General features: G+C 38.5%; 2 protein-coding genes and 1 long non-coding RNA gene across 11 annotated transcripts; 2 read left to right on the top strand and 1 right to left on the bottom strand.

Moving 5' to 3' along the window:
• LOC111609645 lies at positions 1 to 2,642 on the top strand. Its single transcript, XR_002753237.1, has 3 exons — positions 1 to 88; positions 2,174 to 2,229; positions 2,550 to 2,642. It is a non-coding gene; the product is annotated as an uncharacterized LOC111609645 (long non-coding RNA).
• A 125-nt stretch (positions 2,643 to 2,767) lies between these two features.
• Positions 2,768 to 11,234, bottom strand: LOC106700346 (zinc finger protein OZF-like). 2 transcript variants are annotated; one of them, XM_023338986.1, is made up of 2 exons: positions 10,606 to 11,234; positions 2,768 to 4,776 (listed from the first exon to the last, which is right to left on the bottom strand). In XM_023338986.1, exon 2 carries the CDS (start codon positions 4,762 to 4,764, stop codon positions 3,097 to 3,099), a length of 1,668 nt encoding a protein of 555 aa, XP_023194754.1. In that variant the 5' UTR covers positions 4,765 to 4,776; positions 10,606 to 11,234; the 3' UTR covers positions 2,768 to 3,096. The 2 variants fall into 2 exon arrangements, with proteins under 2 accessions (XP_023194754.1, XP_023194755.1); XM_023338987.1 differs by having other exon boundaries at positions 10,563 to 10,616.
• A 1,288-nt stretch (positions 11,235 to 12,522) lies between these two features.
• On the top strand, positions 12,523 to 25,430 carry LOC111609627 (zinc finger protein 883-like). Of its 8 annotated transcripts, XM_023338975.1 has the most exons (4): positions 12,523 to 12,813; positions 13,947 to 14,730; positions 20,439 to 20,526; positions 21,917 to 22,004. In XM_023338975.1, exons 2-3 carry the CDS (start codon positions 13,962 to 13,964, stop codon positions 20,450 to 20,452), a joined length of 783 nt encoding a protein of 260 aa, XP_023194743.1. In that variant the 5' UTR covers positions 12,523 to 12,813; positions 13,947 to 13,961; the 3' UTR covers positions 20,453 to 20,526; positions 21,917 to 22,004. The 8 variants fall into 8 exon arrangements, with proteins under 8 accessions (XP_023194743.1, XP_023194742.1, XP_023194741.1 ...); XM_023338973.1 differs by lacking the exon at positions 12,523 to 12,813 and having other exon boundaries at positions 14,654 to 14,730; positions 21,917 to 25,430; XM_023338968.1 differs by lacking the exons at positions 12,523 to 12,813; positions 13,947 to 14,730 and adding an exon at positions 19,284 to 19,379 and having other exon boundaries at positions 21,917 to 25,430.
• Positions 25,431 to 27,367: the final 1,937 nt, after the last annotated feature.

Here is a 27,367-nt window from a genome sequence, read left to right as displayed (position 1 = left end):
GTTTTGCTAACCACGCCGAGTCAGCGTTAGAGCCTGAGGAAAAAGTAAAGAAAATCTGTAAAATAGCGCTATTGGAAACCAGAACGAGGTAGGAATGTGCGCAATTGTGTTTTGTGAACATTTATGTTTATTTATACATCATGTATCCTTTGTTTATGCGGCAGTTTTCACGGTGTCAGACAAGAAGGGTTAATAATAAACCGCAGCCGTTTGGAACTCCCTGCGTCTGGCTGTTCACTCCAAGAGGCCGCTACAGGCACTGCTAATGGGATAAAGTGCAATATTGTAGTGCTATTGTATCAGTTTTACTCATATTGTTTCGTTTTTGCTTTTCTTTCAGGGACTGAGGCTGCTGTGGTTTAGTGTTTTCTTGTGTGTTTTGTTTAGAACCGTTTTCTTCACTGGATTTTGCTCCTTTCCTCACTACTTCCCCCGTTGCTAAGCCTCAGTTTCCTTTGAAATTTAAACATTTTATTACAATCAATTTTGTTAAAATGGATTCCCGTTTTTTAACCATTCAATTCCAGGTTATTGTTAATTTAAAAACATATTGAAGCTTAATACATTTTTGTAGAACCTTTTGAGTCTTGTCTCCTCCTGCCAGCAGAACTCACCTGTGTCTTAATTACGTTACATTTTCCTGCAGTTATTCCACTTGTTGGTTTCCAGTACTGTAAACCTTAATATTCTGTATTTGGGTTTCATAATAAAGAAAATCCACCCCAGGTTGCCACATATGTTAGTAAATAATCCTCCATAGGTCTGAACTAAAACTGAATGAATTGTTTCCAAACTCCAGGTTTGAGATGTTGATGATTTCAACGTCGATCGGCTCTAATGTGGTTTTATGCAGTTTGAATCCCTAAACTCAAACTATCTGAAAGCTTTCACAGGTTTCATAAAATACAAACTGTTTTGGGTTTTTTTTGGTTATCAAATGATCAATTTCAGGTTTAAACTTTCAAAGTATTTCAAGTTTGAAATACGGCGAATTAAAACTCGTTCAGATTCATTAACTAAAGAATCAAGATGTGAATCAGAAGCTAACTTCAGCAGCATGTAAAGCCTGGAGGTTCTGAGATGATTTTTAATCCAGCTGTCAGATCTGATGATCCATCTCTTGTTTACGATGTAGTTGAATATTTCTCCAGCAGCAGCAGTTAGTCATAAACCAGAGTTGTTACTCCAGACTCAAATATTCAGCTCACACAGCAGAAATTGTTCTAAGAAACCTGGAAGCTAATGCTGCTAGCGCATTGTTGTTTACTTCCAGCAGTGCTACACTGAAACACGCCCCAGAAACACACGAGACCAAACGCAGGCCCTGTCCCAATCCTCTTCCTCCTCGTCTCCTTCAGATGCCCTTCATGCTGAAGGTTAGAGGTCGCAGTGTGTCCCACATTCTGCACATCCGCCCTTAAGTTTCAAGGATGATGTAAAACTGTTTCTTTGAGTTAAACTTTTCCCACAAGTCACAGCTACATGTATGACATCTGAAAGGTTTTGACATGGTACGTCAAACTACTTTTATGACGGAAACCTTTTTCCCAGGTTCCACATGCGAAAGGTTTCTCACCTGCGTGAATTCCCGTGTTCTTCATCACACTAGATTTTTCACTGAAACCTTTTTCCCAGGTTCCCTGTCCTCAGTGTGAACTCATGGCTGTTCAAAACATGCTTTTGGAAAAGTCTTGCTTCTCTTACTCTATTTTTGTCAGTAGAACTTAAACAGCAACCTGAACTATGTGACACATATTGATCCCCTTCAAGGTTTATTGTTCATTGTTTTTCTCATAAGTCTTTTAAATTTCAGAAAACTTCAGTTACTGTTTCTGAATGAAAATGTTTGAATGTGTTAAATAGAAAAAGCTCCTTCTAGAAAACAAAACGTGGCTTCAGTCACTTGAAGCCGAATGTAGTTGAAGGGAGACTGAACTCTACAGCTGGTTCATCACACATATTAATAATATCCACATAAAATAAATAAACCCTCCAGGCCAGCAGGGGTCCTCCTGGTCATCCCCCTAAGTTACTCTGAGCTGGTTTTGTGGAGACATAAAGTTCATTTCAAGTAGCTGAAGTTTTCAGTTGTTTTTATGCTGCTGAACTGAACTTCAAGTTTATTTTATTCCCCCTGCAGACGTAACTTTGCTTGTTCTTCGCTTGTGTCCAGGCTGAAAGCTGAAGGCTGTGGTCGATCGTTGGACGCTTTCTTCCCGTTTGCAGTTGGTGAGAAATTCACAAATGATTTCCACTTCTTATTTAAATTGTATTTTATTTTTCACCTTTTCTCTCTTTGCCTTCTGGACAAAAATAATGTGCCCTTCTGAATTTTTTTCTTCTTTTACAGTCTATAGTGTGTATTAGTAGTAATAGCGTGTGCCAATAGTGCAGCATTTCCAGATGTAAAAGCATGTGTGTATTAACAATTCATAAGCTACTAAAATACCTTTGATAAAGTTCTGCTCAGTTAAGGCATGCAGAAAGTATTTTCTAATTCTATGTAAAAATTACGATGTGACAAAATATTTTCTCATCTGCATTCAAAGCGGCCCGGTGGGAAACGAACCGGCAGATGGTTGGATCTACTTCTCTTTCCTCCACACTGACTCAGCTGGACCAGACTGACCTTCTGATGTTCATCCATCTAATTTACTGCAGCATTAATTCAATAACTGATTAAATACAGAAAAAAGTCATTTTATCGTTTCACAGCAGATTTGACATCCATCATTTAAACACAATCTGTTAAAAAACAGATCAAGCAAAAACATTTGAGAATTTATTACAGTTTTCATCACATTAATAAAATGATGTGACTGCAGCATTAATCCACACAGCATTCAGTGTTGATGCATTTCGATAATTAAACACAGAGAAATTTGTCCTTTTATTTCACATCATGCATGATTTCAACTCTATTGTAAGAATTTGGTCCTTTATCAACTACAAACCATCAAACATGTCATTAATGTTAATAGAGTAATTTTTCTGAACACTCTGCTGACAGAAACTGTCCAACTTATGGGGAACGTTAAATTGCTTCTTTGAAACAAAATTTTACCGCATGTCAAATTAGAGCTGGAACAGGCATCATTAGGACAAGTACGATGGGTGGAAGGTTTCTCTTTTGTGAGTTCTGATGTGGTAAGTATAACTATTTTTATGGCCAAAACATTTCCCACAAGTTCCACATATGAAAGGCCTCTCACCTGTATGAATTCTCACATGGCTATTCAAAATCCGCTTTTCACGGAAACATTTTCCACAGGTTCCACATGAGAAAGGCTTTTCACCTGTGTGAGTTCTCATGTGGGTATTCAAAACATGCTTTTCACGGAAACATTTTCCACAGGTTTCACATGAAAAAGGCTTTTCACCTGTGTGAATTCTCACATGGTTATCCAAGTGGATTTTTTGATTGAAACATTTTCCACAGGTTGCACATGAGAAAGGCTTCACACCAGTGTGAGTTCTCATGTGGCTATTCAAATTGGCTTTTTGATTGAAACCTTTTCCACAAGTTGCACATGAGAAAGGTCTCTCCTCAGTGTGAACTCTCATGTGGGTATTCAAAATATGTCTTTGACGAAAACATTTCCCACAGATTTTACATGAGAAAGGCTTCTCCCCTGTGTGAGTTCTGATGTGCCTAATCAAAGTATTTTTTTCACTGAAACCTTTTCCACAGGTTATACATGCAAAAGGTTTCTCACCTGTGTGAGTTCTCATGTGATTATTCAAACTACACTTGTGACGGAAAGTTCTCCCACAAGTTACACATGAGAAAGCTCTCTCCTCTGTGTGAGTCCTCATGTGGCTAATCAAAATATATTTTTGACGAAAACATTTCCCACAGATTTCGCATGAGAATGGTTTCTCACCTGTGTGAGTTCCCATGTGGCTATTCAAATTACATTTTTGACTGAAACCTTTTCCACAGGTTACACATAAGAAAGGCTTCTCACCTGTGTGAGTTCTCATGTGGATTGTTAACTCAGTGTTTAATTTGAAACTTTTCCCACATACGTTACATTGTTTACATTTTTTTAATCTGTAAATTTCCTTGTCCTTCACGCCTTTCTCTGCATTGTCACCTTCACCTCTGGTTTTCTCAACTCTCTGCTGGTGCGAGAACATTTGGTTTCCACTGAGTTCTGGTTGTTGTTGATCTGGTTCATTATTAGACGCAGTTAGGATTAATGTTTCCGTCTCCTGCTTCAGTACTTCCTGGTTATAATCCTGATTGATGCCTTCAGCCTCAATCTTTACCATCTGCTGGGATTCTGATTGGCGATCGTCTTCTTTCATTTGTTGCAGCTCTAGTTCCTCTGGTTCTACTTTGATTTCAAGTGATCCAGAACCTGTTACCATAAATGTATCAGTCTCTTGCTTTGGTACATCCTGGTTTTCATCCTGACTGATACCTTCATCAGTCTTGACCATCTGCTGAGATCCTGATTGACAATCTTCTTCCTTCATTTGTTGCAGTTCTACTTCCTTTGGTTCCTCTTTGATTTCAACAGATGCAGAATCTGTTTCTGTTAAGTCATCTGTTACCTGCTTCAATATTATCTGCTCTCCTTCCTTTACCATCTGCAGAGGTTCTGATCCGTATTCCTCTGCTTTGACTTGTGGAAGTTCTGGTTCCTCTTCGCTCTCTTTGATTTTTTCAGATTCCGTTTCCCGGGGATCCAGAGCAGAGATCTCTTGTTGGTTGAGGTTAAAATGATGAGCAAGAACATCTTGCTTAATGGCAGACATAATGTGACAAATCTGGGGGAAAAAGGAGAAACAAAATATAAAATTAACATTTTTAGCTTAATAGCAACAACAGCAGGTTCCTTCTGTTTTCAGTGAACCAGTTGCTGAACCAGGAGCCTCTCAGCTGAAGGAAATCAAACATTTTGAAGATACAAATAATGGTTGGCGCATGCTGTTCAGTTGAAATTTTTGTGCAAACACCAGGGCAGACCAAGGTTTGTGTTGTTTATAGTCAAAGTGACCACAGCGTTAAAGCTACTGGTGATGCACAACCTGAAACAGAGGGACAAGGATCCAGGAATACTGAGATGATAAAACTGTAGCTGTAAACCAGGCCTAGATAATCTGTTTAGATGGGCCGTTTATGCTACTAAAGAACAGAACAGACTGTTCTTTACCTGGACTCTGAGTCTTTGGGGTTAACCAGAGGCCCAACTCTGCTGGACTCACCTGGAGAAGTTTTGCTGCACTTCAACAGGAAACTAGGACTTTGGCAATGACGTTGCCTCCAAACATCAACAGGAGCTAAGAGGCAACGTCAACACGATTACCTCCTAATATGAACACAGAGAAAAACCAAAGACCAGTGACGGCGCCGTGAATGGAACCAGACATGTTTCTGTTTCCCACACAAACAGGGTCTGATGTTTCTTCTCTTCTGAAAACCCAAAACAATGCTACATCTCATCAGAACCACCTGGCCCTGGTCCATCAGAACCACCGACACTCTGTATGTAAACTCTGAGACCGAGGTCCAGACATTAATTCTCCCTCCAGAATCCGTCTGAATTACTAACAGGATTCAAATCTTAGATTTATCCTCAAATGTCCCTTTTCTCTACTTCAGGAGCCCAGCTCGTCTCTGTAGCAGGGTGCCGCCTGCTGGTGGGGGTAGGTATAGCGCCCTGCCTCCAGGGGCCATGCGCTGTGCTTTGTTACTTACATTGAAGATTCTCCAGGTCAGAGTTTAAACCGCCGTGTTAGCTCTGGTTGTGCAGCTCAATGAACCGCAGGAATAACTTGTAGTGGCTTTCTGAGGAGCTTTGAGGAGCGAAGAGAATGATTTATCTTTGTGAACAAAGAATTATGCAGCATTTCCATCTCTACACGCTGCCCATACTAAAGAGTTAATGTGGAAAATATCTGAAACTCTCGTCCCATAAACTCCAGCAACCAAAACAGTTTCTGTGTTTTAAAAACTCAACCGACAGAAATGTTAGAGCTGCTAAAGAAACATTAGAAACATTCAATTAAATCTCCGTTTGTTGCTCATCTCTGCATCAGTGCAGCAGATTGAACTCATCCTGCAGGGCCGGTCCAAGGCTGCATGAGGCCTGGGGCAGAATCTGACCTAGGGGCCCCTCTTGCTGCTAAAACCATCAGCACCTCTAACAGTTTCTGGGTTGGATTTAATCTGGGAGAGAGAGAGTAGATTAACTGGCCAAACCAAAAACAATCAGTTATAATTACAGTTTATTCATTTGTTTTTGAGAACAAACGGCTCAAAGTCACAGCATCAGACTGTTGCTATGGTAACAAAACAATCTAACGATGAAGATTGTTGTTTGAACTTTTACAAAGTAAACTTGCCAGCTCCTTAAAATCTTACATTTAAATGTTAAACAATTTAAAATCTTTGAATTTATGTTGAAACCATTAAACCAAATTCTGCAGCTTTGATAAACAAATGTTGCATTTTATATCTGGGTTCAAATATTAGCCTTTATGGGGCCCCTGAAGCCCTGGGGGCCCGATGGAGATGCTGACTTATTTTGGATTAAACAAAAGTGCAAATAATTAATATTCATTTTAATTGGATTTGTTGTTTTTAGGACTAGTTGTGGGTTTAAATATCGTTTCACTGGCCATGTTTTCTTGTAACAGTAATATTTTTACATTTCCTGTCTACTTAACATCTTTAATACAACAACATGGCCGCCGGGCTCAGCAGGTTTACTGGGGGAAACCCTGAGGAGGGGCGTTTTTATTAAATAAATTAAACTCATGTGAAAACGCTTGTTCACACAAAATCTCATAAAAATTTTTGGCAGGAATGGATGTAAACATGAGCTGTATTCATCTATCAGCCAATCAGAGGAGACGATTCATTCAGGCATAGGAGCAACAAGCCCCGCCTCTTGGGAGCGGCGACATGCGGCGTTTTGGGGAAACTGTAACTGATGTTTTTACATTAGTTATGGATTCAACAGGTTGGAATGAAACAACTTTTTATGAACTGATCAGTGATGTCAGTAACACGTTACTATTTCAAATCCAGTAATCAGATTACTGATTACTAGATCAATAATCTAGTAATCACTGTGCATTACTGTTTTCTTTAGTAATTTAATTGGATTTCCTCGACGCATCTTGGGAAGTCGCTGCTGTTTCTATGCGACAGAAACATGAACGGTGGAGGAAGATCCACGGAAAACAGGAAGTTTCTGTCGCCAAGTCCGATTATTACAAGCAGCTTTGGGCTCGTTTCTTCTAAAGTCTCTAGCAAATGTAATGAGTCGCAGGTTGTGGGTTCATTTGGAAATAATCAGAAAGACAATTTGTCTGACATCCAGGTAGTTTTAGGCAGGCTCTTCCTGTCCATCCGTCCCGTTGCTAATGTCCAGGTAACATAAATATATTTATATGAACGACGTCGAGCTTCGCTCCACAAAACTGCAAACATCCAGACTAATATGAACGAGGCAATAAATGTGAAAACAGCCATGAATGATGCACAACTTAACACCATTATAATCATTAATAATAAGATGAGCGTCACAAATCTGTGCAGCCGTCTGAGCGTGGTAACGTCCAGCTGCTGATCATGTGAACAAAGTGTTTCCAATGCACTTCTGCACAATACATCTATTATGATACGGCTGACAAGCTGCATCATCCTGGTGCAAATTTTGTTATCAAAAATTGTGACTTTTCTTAACATGAACCTGCAAACATATTAATTGATTGTATTTTTCAGGTTGATGTCCAACATCAACAATCGGCGGAACCACCTGAACTCCAGTCTGAATGAATCTGCTTAGCAGAGAAAATGAGACAAATTAAAGGGTTGATCTGCACATCAACACAACACCATTCGCTGAAACAACTCCAGAGAAAATGGCTAAACTCCACCAACTCAGCCACCAAAAGCCAGAAGATATTAATCCATTCAGCTCCTCCTGCTGTCTGATATCCGACCCAGCTGCCGTTCAGCAGCGCTGCGGACGGTACCGGCTCCGTCAGCGCCGCTGAAGAGAGGAGCTAGCTGTTAGCTGTTAGCTGTGGCTCTGCAACAACAAACCCTCCAGTAATAAATACTTACAGACACGAAACACATTTTATTTATTTCACTGCTCAAGAGGAAGAAACATTCATAAAAATCAGACTGCAGTTTATTTCATTGCCTTAAATCAAAATGAGCAGAACTGATCTACAGTGTCTTGTGAAAGTATTCGGCCCCCTTGAACTTTTCAACCTTTTGCTGCTTTTCAGGCTTCAAACATAAAAATCTAAATTTTTATTATTTTGTGAAGAATCAACAACAATCGTGAGGTGGAACGAAATTTATTGGATATTTTAAAACTTTTTTAACAAATAAAACCTGCAAAGTGGGACGTGCCATATTATTGGGCCTTGCGTTAATACTCTATAGCGCCACCTTTTGCTGCGGTTGCAGCTGCAAGTGGCTTCGTTTCGACTCCATCAGTTTTGCTCATGGAGAGACCGAACTTCTGGCCCATTCTTCCCTAAACCAGCTGGAGCTCAGTGAGGTTGGATGGATGGAGAGCTTGTGAACAGCAGCTTTCAGCTCTTTCCACAGATTCTCCATTGGATTCAGGTCTGGACTTTGACTAGGCCATTCTAACACCTGGATACGTTTATTTGTGAACCATTCTATTGTAGGTTTTGCTTTCTGTTTGGGATCTTTGTCTTGTTGGAAGGTAAATCTCCGTCCCAGTCTCAGGTCTTTAAAGACTCCAACAGGTTTTCTTCCAGAACGGTTCTGTATTCGGTTCCATCCAGCTTCCCTGCCCTGCTGAAGAACAGCAGGCCCAGAACATGATGCTGCCACCACCATGTTTGACACTGGGGATGATGTGTTCAGGGTGATGAGTTGTGTTGCTTTTATGGAAACATGTCTGACCAGAGCAACTTCTTCCCTGTTGCTGTGTCTCCCAGGTGGATGGTGTCAAACTTTAAACCAGACTTTTATGGTTCTCTTTGAGAAATGTCTTTCTTCTTGCCACTCTTCCATAAAGGCCAGATTTGTGCAGTTTACCACTGACTGTTGTCCTATGGACAGACTCTCCCACCTCAGCTGTAGATCTCTGTAGATCCAGAGTGATCCAGAGTGATCATGGGCCTCTTGGCTGCATCTCTGATCTTCTCCTTGTTCCAGATGAACGTTTAGAGGACGGCCGGGTCTTGGTGGATTTGATCCGATACTCTTTCCGTTTCAATATGATCGCCTGCTCACTGCTGCTTGAGGTGTTTAAAGCTTGGGAAATCTTTTTCTTTCCAAATCCAGCTTTAAACTTCCCCAACAGTATCGGAGCTGCTGGTGTTCCTTGGTCTTCATGATGTGAGACCATCACAGAGCAGCTGCATTTATACTTTATTATAAAGAGGTGATTCTACTGACCATCATCAGTCACTTAGGACAACGTTGGATCATTCAGAGATCCAAACTGAACTTCTGCAGTGAGTTTGCTGACAGTAAAGGGGCCAATAAAATGGCACGTCCCACTTTGCAGTTTTTATTTGTTAAAAAAGTTTAAAATATCCAATAAATTTTGTTCCACATCACGATTGTGTCCCACTTGTTGATTCTTCACAACATAATAAAAGTTTTAGATTTTTATGTTTGAAGCCTGAAAAGCAGCAAAAGGTAGAAACATTCAAGGAATACTATCAGAAGGTGCTGTACATGGGCTCTTTTTTCTGTCAAAGGTAGCCAATATTTCAATCATATTTATCTATATTTATTTAGCGTTACTAGCAGACAGCTCTGTGTGGGAGCCAGAGCAGAGGGGCCACTGCAGCTGAAGAGGAGTAGAGCCTTTAAAACCACTAATTAAAATCTTAATATTTTTCTGGTGCTGATCCAGTTATGAAACTTCCCAGATATTCAATTTCTACATATTTATAGGTTCAACCATCCAGGACATGGAAAAACAAAAAGAAAAAAGGTTTAAAGCAACTTAGGTTATAATTTAAATAACACATAACTTGTATTGAGAGCCACTGCAATAAGTCAATATTTATGAGGAGTTTGATCAAGTGGAGTCACTTATTAAAGTTTGTTTTTAGTCAGTTTTTGTAAAGATGTTTCAGAGATTAGATCTGAGCCAAACTCACATCTAAACATTTGAATCTTAGTTTGACTCTCAGCAGGTTGTTTGATAAGCATCATTAGTTACTGGCCATGTTGGGCCGCAGCTTCAGCACAACAGACATTTCAACCACATTTACGTTACATTTCATTGTAACGTAATGAGGCCGAACCAGCGATGAAATGGGTTTATGTTATGTACGTTTTTGGAAAAGTGACGTCACGTGTCTGATATTTTTATTTATAACTGCACAGTTATAATCTTGTACAGAACATTATTACTGCTATTGTTGTAATTGTTCATCTTGTTTTCTATTGTTTTTAACGCGTTAAGAACTTTTACGGAACAATAAAGGCTGCTGCTATTCTATTCTATTCAGTTAAGATATTATAGATCTAAAGTACTGAAGATTCATTAATATGAGCCAAACAGAGATTTAAATCAAATTGTAAAACAGAAACTAACAGCAGGTCGAAGCTCCAGTAAAGCCTGGATCAGCAAACTCTACCTGGAGGCTCCGAGAGGATCCGGGCTGATCATCGATCCTTCCTCCTCCGGTGCTGCTGTTAGTCTCTCTGATCGATTCTCTCTCTGATCGATTCTCTATGAAGATTAACCGAAGATATTGTTACCGCAGACTCTTAAACATTCAGCTCACCCAGCAAAGCCGCTTTTTAACCGCCGATAAACACAAAGAAGCCTGGAAGCTAACGCTGCTAGCTCAGTGTTGGCTACTTCCGCCGGAAGTGTCACATGAGGATCTACCCCAGAAGCGGTCAAGTCGTTTTACGTTCCGCCTCTAACTAATGGGGTTTTACAGTGTTCACGTTGTTACCTGGAAACGTTGACAGCTTATTCAGCAATCTGCACCGGAGTCAATGTTGGAGAAGTTGCTCGTTTCGAAACGGCGACACTAATTTGGATGATCGGAAGGAACAGAGATGAATCGGTGAGACTTCAGAGCAGACTGAAATTTCAATTCGACCCGACCTAAGGCATTCTGGATCTGCATTGGCTCTGTATTTGTTGTGACAAATCTGAAAAAATGAGTTGTGAAACATTAAGATAATTCCTCCTTTGTTCATCTTCCATTGGACAGTTGCTGAACCAGGAGCCCCTCAGTTACAGTATGTTAACATTTTGAAGATACAAACAAGGACTGATGGATGGTGTGTGTGTAACTCTGCTTATAAAGATTTGCTAGGGTCCCTCCATCCATCCATCCATCCCTCCCTCCCTCCCTCCATCCATCCATCCATCCATCCCTCCCTCCCTCCCTCCATCCATCCATCCATCCATCCATCCCTCCATCCCTCCCTCCCTCCATCCATCCATCCATCCATCCATCCATCCATCCACCCTCTCCTCCACTCTCTCCAGTGGAGGAGGGGCTTGTTTACCAAATAAATTGGAAAACAATTAAGAAATGATTCTAAGTGCTCTGGTAGTTTTTAGTGTTTCTGCCACCTCTTTGTTACAGTCATGTCTCACTTTAAATAATATTTAACCCTCAAATAGCTAAAATCCCACTGGTCACAGATTGTGATAATCATCATAATCTGTGACGTACTTGCACGCTGTCGCCCCCTGCAGTCACAGATTGTGATGTAACACCTGTTCAGAGGACAGGTAGTGGACTCCGGTGACGAGGCTTAAAGTAGTTTATTTAGCTTATTTTTATTTGCTTATTTTCTGGCTGATTTATAATTAGATTTTTTGTTTAATTCTAGTTATTTATAATAGGTTTTTGGTTAGTGATTCACTTAATTAGTTAATTAATTTCAGTTTGGGCCCTGGGTGTTTCACAGTATGAATACGTTGGGTTTAGGCAGCTCATTATGGACGGGGTGGTCAGGAGGTTTTTTACCAGTCATCAGTCAGAGAACAGCTGCAGGAATCAGAGCAGGACAACCAGCAGAATCCTGTGATGCCTGTAACTTGTTTGCCTGACTATGGAATAAAACAAAGAAAGAACTGAATTTTTGAATGTTTGACTTTTTGGACTGTTTAAGCCAGAAACCCACAGTGCATCAGGTGGCTATTTGAGTTCTATTCACTTTTTGTTTTGATCACCTTTAATTCTTAAGTTTTTTGATTTTTGAATTTGAGTTTTGGACAAATAGTCACAACACTATATAAATACCTTTCATTTTGTATGGAGGGTGGATCAAAATGTCCGTTTTTATAGGTTTTTAAAAAAATCGACTTATTTTTGCTTTCTCAATCTTCCTGTGGTATATTTATTAAATGAAATTCTTTCTTTTTTCAAAATTTCTACAACCTTAACCTTCTTTCTATCTAATTATCTCATATTAAAATCGCATTCGCATGTTTCAAGTTCCGCCAGTTGGAGGCGGAACTTAAAACGTGTTGTCTGTTTCTGGGGTAGATCAACATGTGATACTTCCTGCGGAAGTAAACAACACGGCGCTAGCAGCGCTAGCAGCGCTAGCTTCCAGGCCGCCTCTTGACTAACGAAGTTAAAAAGATGATTTGAGCTGAAAGTTTCAGTGTCTTCAGCAACAACAGCTTCTTCATCAGAGAGAAATTAATCAGAGAGACGAACTGCTGCTGGAGAAATATCCAACAAGTTGGAGGAAGAGCTCGACCATCAGCTCAGACCGCTGGATACCGGCTGGAAAACCCAAATCATCTCCGAACCTCCGGGTTGGGTTTTCTGATCCAGGCTTTGTTGAGGCTTCGACACGTTGCTGAGGTTAGTTATTAAAACTCCATAGACAGCTGAGAGATGGGATTATTTACTAACACTGTAAATACATATTCTTCTCTCTGGCCTTAAGGTTGAGATATTCCATGAAAATATTGCCAAAATATTAATCAGACATTCAAATATAGATATGTTGTTTTTGCTACAGCGCCCCCTGCTGCTTGGACATCAGGGAGATGGACAACTATTTATTAATGTCTGCTTAAATGTGCATTATGTTGGAATCACAGTTTCTTCAATTCAACATGGATATGATTCAGAAATCTCCAAAAGACAATGAAGGCAGGTTTCCATCCAGTTAACTTACATTAAAGAGGAAACATCCTGCTGAGTAACGTTTCAGTAAAACAGTTTTATTAGATTGTAGTAAATGTAAAATAGAAAAAGACCTTTTAATCTACTGATGGAAACTCGACTATATTTAAAATAAAATGGCTGAATATTAACAGTTTTTGATCACATCACCGTTGGATCTTAATAGTTCTTTAACAGAACTGTAACTAAATATTAGTTTGCTGAAATGTGGATTTCATTTCTTTTTTCATTTAAATTTAATTTAATTTACAGTTAATTGTAAAATATTGTTTAAGCAATAAAACACTATGGTATAGAGAAGTAGATCTACCTTCAGTCATCATTTTTGGACATTGTTTGTGGTGTCACCACACCAACATATTGGAACCAAATTGGTTTCTGTTGTGCATATAAATTAGCATAAATATAAACTGTTATGGAATTTTCCCACAGGTTTGGAGTATTCAGTGAAATTAATTTCAGTGGTTATCAGAAATGCACAGAGGGTAGTGTTACAGGTAAATACTGTCATTTATTCAGAAGCAGATGAAGAAATGTATTTGATCTGAAATAGATCCAGAGGATGAAGGGAAAAGTTTAGGTCTGTGCAAAACCAAGGGAGTCATAGACAGCAGTTAAGATTTCATGTAGTCTACAACTTTCAGTGTCTGCATGATTGTTAAAACCCCCCGCTGTAATTATCTTATTAATATTTAACACAATCAGATAAATCAAATAACTGAGAGTGGTGGACAGTACAACAAACTAACATGAGAGGTTTTAGTTATTTAGGGTTAAATTACATGTTGTGTTTTTCCCTTTTTCAGATTTGCCACAAAATTATGTCTATTATTAAGCCAGATATTCTTGCTCTGCATTTTATCTTCAACCAACAAGAGATTTCTGTTCTTGACCAGAGGGGATCCAAATCTCCAAAACCCAAAAGAGCAGAGGAAGAGGAACCAGAAGTTATACAGGTAAAAGAAGAAGAGTATGAATCAGAACCTCAGCAGTTTGTAAAGAAAGAAGAAATGGAAACGTCAATTGAAACAGATTCTGGATCTCTTGAAATAAAAGGGGAACCAGTAGAACTACGACTGAAACAAATGAAGGAAGATGATCGCCTATCAAAATCTCAGCAGATGGTAAAGGTTGAGGTAGAAGACATCAGTCTGGATAGAAACCAGGACAAACTACAGCAGGAGACGGATACAGTAAAGGGAACTGATTCTAAATCTCCGGAACTCAAAGAGGAACCAGCTGAACTAGAACCTAACCAAGTGAAGGCAGATGATCATGGATCAGGACCTGAGCTGATGGGAGAGAAAGAGGCTGAGGGCATCAGTCAGGATGAAAACCAGGACGTACTGGAGCAAAACGTTGATACCGTAATCCTAAAGTTTTCTGATGATGAAACGGATCACCACCAACCTGAAATCAGTGAAAACAAAATCCTGATCCAGAACCTCCCAAAAGCAAAATACCAGAATATAAAGACTCACAAGGCGTCAGATTCCAGCAGAGATGATCAGCAGCAGAAGAGAGCTCAGAAAAATAGAGGACAAAGTGACGATGTAGAGAGAGGAATGAAAGGCAGGAAAATACACAAAGGTAAAATGTCCAAGCAGTGTAAAGCGTGTGGGAAAATTTTCAAATGTATCAGCGATTTAACTATTCATAAAAGAATTCATGCAGCTGAAAAGCCTTTCTCATGTGTAACTTGTGGAAAAGGTTTCAACCAAAAAGGCAATATGATTAGTCACATGAGAACTCACTCAGGTGAGAGACCTTTCTCATGTGAAACATGTGGGAAAGGTTTCAGTCAAAAGGGTAGTTTGAGTAGCCACATGATAATTCACAAAGTAGAGAAGCCTTTCTCATGTATAACCTGTGGGAAAGGATTCAATCAAAGGAGTCATTTGACAAGCCACATGAGAACTCACACAGGTGAGAAACCTTTCTCATGTGAAACCTGTGGAAAAGGTTTTATTGAAAAAACTAATCTGCTTAAGCACATGAGAATGCACACAGGTGAGAAACCTTTCTCATGTGAAGCTTGTGGAAAATGTTTCAGTCAACAAAATATTTTGAAAGGCCACATGAGAACGCACACAGGTGAGAAACCTTTCTCATGTGGGACCTGTGGAAAGTGTTTTAGGCACAAACATAGCTTGGATGTACATATGAGAATTCACACAGGAGACAAACCTTTCTCATGTGGAACCTGTGGAAAAGGTTTCAGCCATAAAAGTAGTTTGAATTACCATGTCAGAATGAACACAAAATAGAAGCCTTTCCTCTATCTGTGGGAAGCATGTCTGTTGTTGCTGTTTCCTTTTTCTGTGACTGTTTTTTTGACAATTTGTAAAAGTTTTCTAAATCAGATCTGAAGCCCTGTGGTGTTCTGGTTGATAAAACTCTTTACTCTCAGGTGGATTTTCAGTGGAGAATATCAAAATTTGTTGTTTTTGTTCTTTTGAGCAGTTTGTCAGGAGTGATGTTTACGAAAACACAATACCGATTATGGAATGATTTCTGAGAGATGAAAACCTGTAATGCATTGTCGCAATAAATGCTTTACTTTGGGTTTCCACACATGATGCATGAAGTGAAATATCAAAATAACATTTCTCTGTATTTACTACATGACAACCATTAAAATGTATTAACAGTCTGGATGTTGTGTGGATTAAAGCTCCAGTAAATTAAATTAATGTACATCAACATATCAGTCTCATGTATCGAATCACAACGGAATCAAAACGTCTTAAACCAGGTTTGCATCAGAGTAGACCAGCTGCTTTGATAAATTATGAACCTAATGTGACCATTCGTCCTACTGGACTTGATCTTCACTTTGATTGAAGCAACAGAATCAATTTGGACAATTAATTTCAGAATGGAAATTATGCAGACATCGGGTTATGCTGAAAAGCCTGATTTCTGCCAGGATTTGTATGCCTTGTTTGATTATCTTTGGTTCTAAAGATTCATAAAGTCAGAAATATAACAAAAATGTTATATTGTAGTACTGTATGCTTCAGAAAGAGTAGAACAAGAGGAATATATTTCAGTTCCAGTTCCTCTGGAACCAGCTCTGGTTTAATCAGTGAGGCAGAAACTCTAAATACTTTTACAACTCGGCTTAAAAAACTTTCCTGTAAGAAAAAATGGCTGGAAAACTCAGTTATCCTGCACTATCTGTTGTTATGCGGCTATATGCTTAGACCAGAGGAAAGAACAACCACTTTTCCTCACTCTGCTACGTTCTTTTACTTCGTTGCAGAGCTTGTTAGTCTCTAAAGAGATTAAAGAGCCTGCTGTTGCTATCACTGTTACTGGGGTATAAATATCCTATAATTATAAACAAACATTGCTTTGCCTGGTGGGGGCGCAGGTATAGCCTGGTGGCCCGCCAGGCTGATTATACTGAAATGTACTCTCTTTCATTCTATAGGTGTGAAAACTAACTAACAGTTCCTCTCCTATATGAAGCTCCTAATGCAGCTACTGCTATCAATAAGTACTTCTCCTTTTTCACAGAAAGTACTCCTGAATCAGTGTTTCTGTGTTTGTCTCTGCTCTGCCTGTCAGTCGTGCAGAAAGCCACTCTCAGGGTGCACACAGACGGGAAGCTGTACTCCTGTGATTTATATGATCAGTACTTTAGACACTGCAGTGGTTTGACTCATCACAGGAAAACTCACATAGATGAGGGGCCACATTCCTGTAAATTATGACAGAAATCCTTCCTGCGAAGTATGTCTGCGCCACGTTGCCCTAAACTTCCCGAAGGTAAGAAACCTTACTCCTGTGATCTGTGTGATAAAGCTTTTAGACACACCAGCAGTTTGCTCGGCTCCATAAAATTCACTTGTGTTGAGGTTTATTCTTGTGATTTTTGTGACCAAGGGAGTTTGGCTCGTCACAAAAACATTTGCCAAGAAAAGTGGCCTTAATCCTGTGAATTATGCAAGAAATCTTTCCTAAGAAATATTGATTTAACTAATCACCTTGAAATGCACAAAAACAAGACGCCGTGTCCTTGTGACCTGTAAAAGCTGCTGGAGTTTGGCCTGAAGAACTTAACCTTTTTTTTTTTACCCCTCCAGGGGGTCTTTTTGTGGGCTCTAGTGTCCCTTTTTACGAAAGTAGGCTGACAGGAAACGGGGAAGGAGAGAAGACATGCGGCAAATGCCGCCGGGTCCAGGAGTCGAACCCGCAACGGCCGCGTCGAGGACTGAAGGCCTCCAAATATGGGTCGCGCTAACCGCTACGACACCACGGCACGCCCCGAAAAACTTAACCTTAATGTAATTCAGTTTAAGTTGAAAGTCAGAATTTCACTACAAATGTTAAGAAGTTATGCAGAGCAAAGCTGATTCATAAAGAAATTCATCATTAAATCAGTCTCATCAAATAGGTTTGCATTTTAGTTATAATGCAGTAAAATCAAAATCAGTTTATGCCAGTTTGTTAGTTTTTGAAGTTTTTGTCAACAGAAGCTTAGCAGCTCCAGCTAATCAGGGCAACAATCTGCAACCTTAACAACCTAAAGACAATTTTACTCTCAGACCAATAAAACTCATTAGAATAGAATAGAATAGAATAGAATTCAACTTTATTGTCATTGCACTGTCACAAGTACAAGCAACGAGATGTAGTTTGCATCTATCCAGAAGTGCTCTACGAGATATAAATATCTTGAGCTGCAAAAAAATGAGAAATATCTACTATAGAAAATGTATAAATAAAGAACCACCATTTTATTTCTATTGTTAGGATTTAAAATAAAAATTAACATAAAATGTAGCCCAAAGTTGATGGAACTTTTTTTTTTTTTTACTTCTGTGGGACAGAAATCGATGGAAAAAATAAAATTTGCAGACAGATTCCAACAGGACAGGAGAAGAGATCTAAAAGCATTTTACTAATTCTCTTAGTGTCATTCTTTGTGGAAATTCAATGTAAATATTGTAGAAATAAACTGAAAATTTGTTAGAAAACAAAGTTTGTTATTTCCCAAGTAAGGACATCAACTGATTATCAGGATTTAATAACCTGGATAATAGAATAATAGAATTTGGAGTTGTAGCGTCTTCATCAGAAAACTTGTATACAGAATAGAAACTTCTTTCCAAAATACAAAAGTTTCAAAACAAAGTAAAAGGCTCGACATTTTTGAAGAGAAAACTAATGAACTAAACTCATGACTTCAGTCTAAACAGCTTGTTGGTTTTTTCTAGGTATTTTCAGCCAGAAAACAGTCGTGGTTTTATTTGTTCATCCTTTGAGATCATGAAGATCCTCAGATCAACGTGTTTGGAGTTCAGATTTTCTTTGAGATTATCTCTAATCTGTCTGAATATGTTTAGTTAAGATTTTACAAACATTCTTACCGTATGTTAACATCATTATGTTACATTACATCAAGATCAAACTTTTGTTTGAAACTTTCCTGAGAAATTGAATGTTTACATTAGGTTTAAGCTTTAATTAACAAAATTTACTGGAGTAAACATTTATAATCCATAGCAGTTCTTACGTTTAGAATTGAGTTTAGGGATGGATATTTGTTTAATCATTTATCACTTCTCATTATCATTTTTTATAAAAATGTTTGATTTGTTTTATTACATTTCAGTTGATGTTTAAAAAAACTGTTTTGTATGGATTATTTTTTTTTACTATTTTCTCTGTTCAATTAAAGTATAAATAAGTGATACATTTAAAAACATCACACTTGAAGATGCTTCTTATTTTCAAACTATTTTTTAATAAGTTTTTTTAAAGTTGACTTGAAACTACTGAATACTAAATAAAACACTAGAACTAAATTCTAAACTACATTCATATGCACAAAATATGTAGTGAAATAACATGCACTTAAATATATTGTATATAACAGAATAGAATATTTTACTGAAGTTACTATATTTTGCACAAATTGCATGTTTTACTTCATATAAATTTTTCTTTTGTCAATATATGTAAAATATTTGCTCAAATAAAGATTTAAATGTTTTAATATTTCTATTAGATTATTCTGAGTTCTTTCAGAAAATACAATCATGTCTGGAATGAAAGCTAAAACTTGAGGGAAAAAAACAAACGTTTGCAGCTGAAGGCGGAACTAAAGAGGCCACTACTGTTTCCGCCGGAAGTCTCATACAGAGACTTCCGGCGGATATGAGGCGCTAGCAGCGTTAGCTCCCAAGCTACCTTCTGTTTATCGTCGTTTTAAAGACCTTTTCTGCGGTGTGAGTTGAATATTTCAGTGTCTGTAGTAACGACGTCTTAGTTTAATCAGTAGAGAGAATCCTTCCGCCCAGAACCGCCAGGTATTTTAGCTGTTCGGTTCTGAATGAACCAACACTGAAAACAGGGAACTAGTTGATATCGCGGAGGAAGCAGGACCCGTCCAGCTCCATTATTTGCATCGTTTATATTTATTTGTTTTCTTTCATTTATAGTTTTGAGAAACTGGAAACAGTAGATAAAAACCGGTGTGAAAAATATTCCTCAATGAAGAAACAAGATTCTCCGGACTTCCGGGTATTTTATTTGGCTCTGACCCAGCATTGTTACTCTGACTGGTCTGATCATGTTCATTGGTTTAACCAACATTATTTGTTAGCCAGCAACTCTGGGATTTTGGTTGCTTTGTGCAGGCAGAAGACACGTAAAAGCTAAATCAGACTAAACTTCTGTTGTTTTAGGTTAATGACTGAACGTGTCAGATTTATTTCTTACTGTCTTCAGAATCAGAAGTTTACATTCATGCCCCAGGATTCCCGTTGACCTGTATGTTCTGGTTTCCTTCCTCAGGAACAAAAACATTTTGTCAACCCAAACCCAGAATGATTTTATCACTTTTAAAGAAACTAATTGGTAAAATACCATTAGGTAATATCTGCCATATGTGCATTCTGAATCCATTTTAAATGTAAGGGTCATGGCACTTTACAAGAAGCAATCCAATTTAATCAAATCATACAGACAGATTTTAAGTTGATGCTAGCTGTTAAACAATGCATTAAGTTTGTTTATTATTCAGTTTGGTTAAAAGTTTTTCTGACTCGCAGCATTCACTCCAACTGGAAATGCATGTAGCGACAGTGGAGAGGAAAACTCCTTTAACTGGAAGAAGCCTGCAGCAGAACTGCGCCTGGTTCATTAACCGCCCGCCGGGGCTCTTTGGGGTTTAAAAAACAAAGCACACTCAGAATTAGGGCTGTCAAAATAATCATAATCATGATATAATTGGTACTGGAACATTATGTTCATATTTGCCCAAATTGTCGTACTTCTTCCAGCAGCATCGTTCCAGTAAGAGCAAGCGGAGATTTTCTGAGGCAGATGGACAGGAAATGCTGCAACACTGATGTTTGGGAAAAACGTAAGAAGGTAAGTGAAGCTGCTGTATCTGCATCAGATAATGAAGCAAAGCGCTTGGTTGACATCAGCTAACGCTAGCCGTCTACAGCCATCACACATGTTCAGTTTTTGAATGGATTGGAACCTTTTTCATTTTTTATAACAACCAGTAAAACATTTTTTGTAACAAAAACTAATAAAGCAACTAACAAGTTTAACTTGAGATAAAACAAATATTTAGGGCTGAAATTAAATGGCCAAATATCTGTTATTTATCCACTAATATTTCTTTCTGCAGCTTATCAGGGGAAATTAAAGACACTGAAAATAATTTAATGATCATAACAATTCAGAGGAAAATAGGAAAATGTTACTTGAACAAGGAATTCCCTTTAAGAAACAAGTTAGAAAGATGCTCCATTAAAGTGTTGAGTTTCAAAAACCTGCAAACAACAGAAGCATTAAACTAGAAACTGTTGAAGAGCAGTAATAAAATCAACTCACGTTTTTTACAGTTCTTCTCATTGTGTAAGAACAGGATGGGATTCATTGTCAGGTTATAAAAAAGTTATTACAATGTTAACTTTATTTTGACACAGATAACCAATAGTTTTCTAATCCTAAAAGCCAATAACCAATAATAACCAATAACATACCTAGAAATAAGAGAAGCTGGTAAACAAAAATATAAAGCTGAGACATCAAAAGTCCAAACAAAACCAGGAACAGTTAACTCTTAAAAACACTGTGAAAAAACTATTAAGCCACATTTGCAAAACATATGAACATAAACTATACCTCAAATGGACATCTGTTTAACTAAGGTCTACATTAATTATTGTTTCCATGTATTAAAACTATAACTCACCCAGTCACAGGAGGCTTCATGCAATCTGTCGTCAGTTACTGATCTGACTGATGATAGGCCGGAGTGCTAGCTAGCATTAGCATCGGAGAGGCTGGGACTAGCAGGCCAGGCCAGTTCAATCACAGGTGAAACTTTCAGCATCCTCAGTTCAGAAAGAACATTTTCCTTTTTAGAGGATATAAGTAAGTACACATGATTAGTCATGATGCAGCTTCTGCTGGAGCTGCTTCTGAGGCGAATGCAGCAGTAATGGATTCATTGACCTGGGTCAGCAGAACAAGTGATGGTAGCAGCAGACATCACAAGAGCTTTATACCTCCCAAAAATCATAGCAGTCCAGTTTTCCAGTAACTTTCATTTGGTTGGCCAAACGCCTGAAACTATTCTTTAAGCATCGAAAGAGAAAGACAGAAATTCAATAAATCCTCCTCAAGCGAAAATGGGTCTTTCTACAAGCTATGTTTCAGTAATTAAACCTTATTCACATTTGTGAACTTTTAACTCTTTCTAGTCACTGTTTTAACAGCGTTCTGCTGGTCTTGGTTTCCTCAGGTCTTCCACTGCATCATGTCTGTTGCTACCTGTGAAGAACTTCCTGATCGCCTTCTGATAACTGGAGACAGAAACTCCATTCCTGACGACGAGATGCTAAACGATTTACAAATAAAGGAGGAACAGGAAGAAGCAGAACCACAGCAGGCGAGTGATCCAAACGAGGAACCAGAACCTCAGCCTGAGAAAGCAGAACGTGTTGAAGTGTGGGTCTTTCAGGACAGACAGCTTTCAGTGCAGCAGGAGACCAGCGTCTCTACGGTGACTCCGGCTGATGGGGAAAAGATCCACAACGAACCAGAACAGCTGCAGATTATAAAGGAGGAAACAGAATCTGTGGAGATTAAAGCAGAACCGGAGGATTTCTTCAACAGTCAGGATGAAGGTCTACTTGAGGCGAAGCAGGAGCCTGAAACCTCGATGGTGACTCCAACTCATGACAACATTGATCCAGAACCAAACACCAACCAGCCTGTCCCACTCAGCTCCCCTGAAGAACTGAACCCACAGCAGCAAGGAAGCGACCAGAACACATATTGTTGTGACGTGTGCAACAAATCTTTCACAGCTCGTAAGAATTGGATTTATCACCTTAAAACCCATAAAGAGGAAAAGCCTTTCCTATGTCTAACTTGTGGAAAAGGTTTCATTTGGAAATCAGCTTTAGCGCTACACCTTAGAACGCACACAGACGAGAAACCGTATCCCTGTGAACTGTGCGACAAATCTTTCAGTAAAAAGAGTTATTTGGCTCGTCACATAAGGGTTCACGGGGATGAGAGGCCGTTTCCTTGTGACTTGTGTGGGAGAACATTTAGACACAGTAGTAATCTGGCCCATCACCGTAAAGCTCATACAGCTGACAAACCTTATTCCTGTGACTTGAATGACAAACAGTTCAGCGAGCATAGTAGCTTGGCCAACCACCTTACGACTCACACAGACAAGAAACCTTACCCTTGTGAACTGTGTCACAAATCTTTTAATAAAAGGAGTTATTTGGCTCGTCACATAAGGGTTCACGGGGATGAGAGGCCGTTTCCTTGTGACTTCTGTGGAAGAACCTTTAGACACAGTAGCAATCTGGCCCATCACCGGAGAGCTCACACGGGTAAAAAGGTTTATTTTTGTGACTTGTGTGACAAACCTTTTAGCAAACATAGCAGTTTGGCTGATCATCTTAAAACTCACACTGATGAGAAGCTGTATTCTTGTGAACTGTGTGATAAATCTTTCAGTAAAAAGAGGTATTTGACTCGTCACAGAAAGATTCACGGAGATGAGAGGCCGTTTCCTTGTGACTTTTGTGGTAAAACCTTTAGACACAGCAGTAATTTGGCTCGTCATCATAAAGCTCATGCAGCTGACAAGCATTATTCTTGTGACCTTTGTGAGAAACATTTTATCGACCAAAATAGTTTGGCTGATCATCTTAGAACTCACACAGACGAGTTGGAGTATCCCTGTGATCTGTGTGATAAATCCTTTTATAAAAGGAGTTATTTGGCTCGACACAGTCGGATTCACGGGGATGAGAGGCCGTTTCCTTGTGATTTGTGCGGTAGACACTTTAGACACAGTAGTAATTTGTCTGAACATCGTAGAACTCACGCAACTGACGAGCATTATTCTTGTGACTTGTGTGACAAACATTTTATCAACCAGAGTAGTTTGGCTTGTCACCTTAGAACTCACACAGACGAGAAACCGTATCCTTGTGAACTGTGTGATAAATCCTTTAGTAAAAGAAGTTATTTGGCTCGACACAGAAGGATTCACTGGGATGAGAGGCCATTTTGTTGTGACTTCTGTGGTAAAACCTTTAAGCACAGTAGTAATTTGGCTCGTCACCGCAGAGCTCACACAGGTGAGCCTCTTAGCAACCCGAGTTGTTTGGCTCTTCACAAGAAGACTCACAAAGATAAGAGGCCTTATTCCTGTAAATTGTGCAAAAAATCTTTCAGAAAAAATATTGATTTGATTCGTCACCTTCACACTCACACAGGTGAGAAGCCATGTTCTTTGTAGGAAACGTGTCCAGGCCTTTCCTGGTGACGAACATTTTGTCGACTGTAGTAATTTAGCTCTTAATAAAAACACAAAGAGGAGTTTTTATTACCGTCTACAAATTCAAACTGAACTGGTGTCAAACATTTGTGCGGCGACATCTTCTTTTTGTGCTGCTATCGTTTTAAAGATATGAATAAACTTTTCCAGAGGTCATCAAAGGTCAACCAGTCTTATGATGACCTCTGGAAACATTTATTAATATTTTTAAAATACAGCAGCACAACCAAAAAATGTGGCTGGAATTAATTTAGTTTGAAGAAGTTGAGGGAGCAACTTCCTTCATTCATGTAAATTATACAAGAAATCTTTCTCAAATTATTGACTTCAAACCCAAACAGGCTCCTTGTGATAAAACCTTCTAGACAACGCGACGGTTCGGCCCGACAGAAAAACTCAGGGTTAAGAAACCTCCAGGTTATTCAGTTTACTTTATCAGGTAGCAGTTTACAGCACATGTAGAGCAGAAACCACATATTCATATTCAGCAAATAAAAAGATGCACAAACATTTAATGTTACTGAAGTTCAAGCAGACCATACGTCTCTTGTTTTGGGTCCGTTGGAATCGGCTCAGATTGAGGACGCTGCTGCTGCAGCCGGTAAACGTGTCATGAAAAGTGTCCCGTACCGACGGGCTGAGCGGCCGCTCCCAAAATCCCAAAGACTGGCCCGGTGCAACTTCTTTGGTTCGGATAAGAAAGTGTCTCATCAATACTTGATCAGAGCGTTCGGAGTGGAGATGTCCAACTTAGTGATGTTAGTAAAACAGAAATCTCTTCACCACTGTGTCTCTGTTGTAAATTCCCTGCTTCAGTAGTTACTAACACTGTGTTTAAATGTCTACATGTTCTTTGTTTTCAACTAGGATGGTTACTGTCAATGCACCGATCAGCTAAAGTATTAATTATAAATCTTCCTTGTAAAGTTGTGAGAAATAACATCAACCATGTTTTATCTTTTGCCACTCAGATCATCTTCCATATTCTCCTAACTCGCTGCAGGCAGCTGCGGTAAAATGTTTCTGCCAAACCAGAGCAGGAGGTTAAATACGTCTGAATAATTAAAATGTTGCTGCAGCCTGGATGAAATCCGTTCCTGAATGATGATCAAACTCCAGTCGCTGTCCTGCAGGTTTTAGATCAGCCAAACGGTTTAATGACCTCCTCCTTGGGTAGATCAGTAGATCAGTAGATCAGTAGATCAATAGATCAGTAGATCAATCCTCCAGAGCCTTAATAATCTAATTATTCTGTTCAGGTGCTGCAGCAGAGGCTCATCTAAAAGTTTCAGGGCCGCGGGCCTCCAGGACTGGAGTTTGACCCCTGTGCTGTAAATCAACTAATATGTTTTTTTAATACTGATGCTGTATTTTGTTCAGAGTTTTTTATGTAAAGTATTAATATTTGGCAAAGTTCCTTTTTAATAAAGCTTTACTTTGATCACAAGAAACACTATTTGCTATTCAATGTGGGAAGTTTTAGAAGACTTGGACCTACTAAGTATTTAAAATGTAACTTTATGAATAAACTCTTATCCTTTTTGTTGTTATATTTTCCTAGATAACTTAGTTACTGAAAAATACATTTTCTTTCAAGGATAATTCTCAATTATTGCTTAAAGCCTTTTGAAATATTATTGTTTTACCCCTCCAGGGTCTTTCTGTGGCTCTAGTGCCCCTTATATGACAGCAGGCTGACAGGAAACGGGGAAGACATGCGGCAAATATCGTCGGGTCCGGGAGTCGAACCCGCATCGAGGACTCAAGGCCTCCAAATACGGGTCGCGCAACCGCTACTCCACCATGGCACGCCCAGATTCTGAAATAATTTTGCTGAATATATTTGTCTTTTAATCTCCAGTAAGAACTGATACATTTTTCATATGCAGCTTGGAGACAAATGTGATGATATTTCATGAATGGATACGTTCAGCTACATTGTAAAACTTTAATTTAGTTTGAGAAATGCTCATGATTAAAGTATAAACATTCATTATAACAGATACTCTTAGTTTGATAAGAAGTTTCAGATGTGTTTATAGAAATGTTTTATTGTTAAATAAGACTCATTATGTTGTTACAGTAGCTTAAGGATAATCTCTGTCATAAAACCTGGAGGTTAAAGTTCATCCGTCTGCAGTGGTACAGTGATTGTTGCTGCTATCAGAAGGAACATAATCTCTACAATCTGATTCTCCTGTTTTTTTTTTTTTACATTTTAATGCTGCAGGTTTATGGATTATGATTTTTACTGAATATGTTCAAACTTTGAACCTTTGAGAAGCTGAAAATCTTCATTCATTCAGATAATTTACAATCTTATTTTCACCCTGAGTAATATTTATGTGTAATCTGTTTCCTAAACCGGTTGGTCTGTGAAATGATGAATACATCAGATATTTGTTTATGTATTTGTTCTTGTCTTTAAATCTTTTAATCGGTTTGTTTCTGGCTACCGAGTTCTGATCAGTTCATGTGTTATAACATAATGAATACTGTCATTCATTATAATGAATTATATAATACTTTCTGCTATAACACGAGGCTGTCCTTTTCCATTTATGTTAATATCTTGTGAAATATCTGAAGTTTTGTATCTTTTTCTTTAGGATAGAAATTCACCACAAACCTGATAGAAACAGGAACTTTTCATAAGAAGGAAAGAAATAAACAATATTTTTTCTGAGTTATTATCGCGGGTAATAAAGTCATTTGACAGTTTTGATTATGTCTTTGATTTTGTTGGTCTGAATGGTTTAAAGGGCCGTTTCCATCTCAACCTTATACAACCAGACATAAACATGCAGAGAATAAATTCATTTTCAATCCGATTTTTGGATTAAAGAGATTAAACACGTTTTCACTGAGGCTCTTTAAATATGAGTACATTTTACATTTTAAATTGACATTGTGACTGTATACAAAATAGACCAGCAAATATTGCGCTAAGTGGGAAGAGAAAAATCTTCTCTGTCCTCTAGGGGGCTCCACACTGAACGACACAGCGATGAGCAGGAAGTAGTTTACTCTAGTTCTACTGGTTTGTGTGTTAATTCAAACAGGAAAGCATTGTTTTATTAATGATAACTGATTTTGTGTTATTTTAATATTAATTTAAGTTAATTATATTTGCAAAAGTATTTCTTGTCTCATTTTATTCTTGAAGTCATTTAGAGAGGTTCTTACAAATATAGGACTAAATGTATAATTTAAACATACACCAAATATATAACGTAGTTCTGAAAAAGAAGCATTCTTTAAATGTATTAATATTTGATTGTCTTTTAGTATTATTTTAATGTGCTATAAAGTAAGCACATTTCTCAGTCTCTGTGTGGATGGGACACTTTGTTCAACAACCAGAAAACCTTTATGTTGTTTAGA

The sequence above is a fragment of the Xiphophorus maculatus genome, chromosome 9, assembly GCF_002775205.1.
Source record: "Xiphophorus maculatus strain JP 163 A chromosome 9, X_maculatus-5.0-male, whole genome shotgun sequence".
NCBI lineage: Eukaryota > Metazoa > Chordata > Actinopteri > Cyprinodontiformes > Poeciliidae > Xiphophorus > Xiphophorus maculatus.
This window is presented reverse-complemented; position numbering and strand designations above follow the sequence as displayed.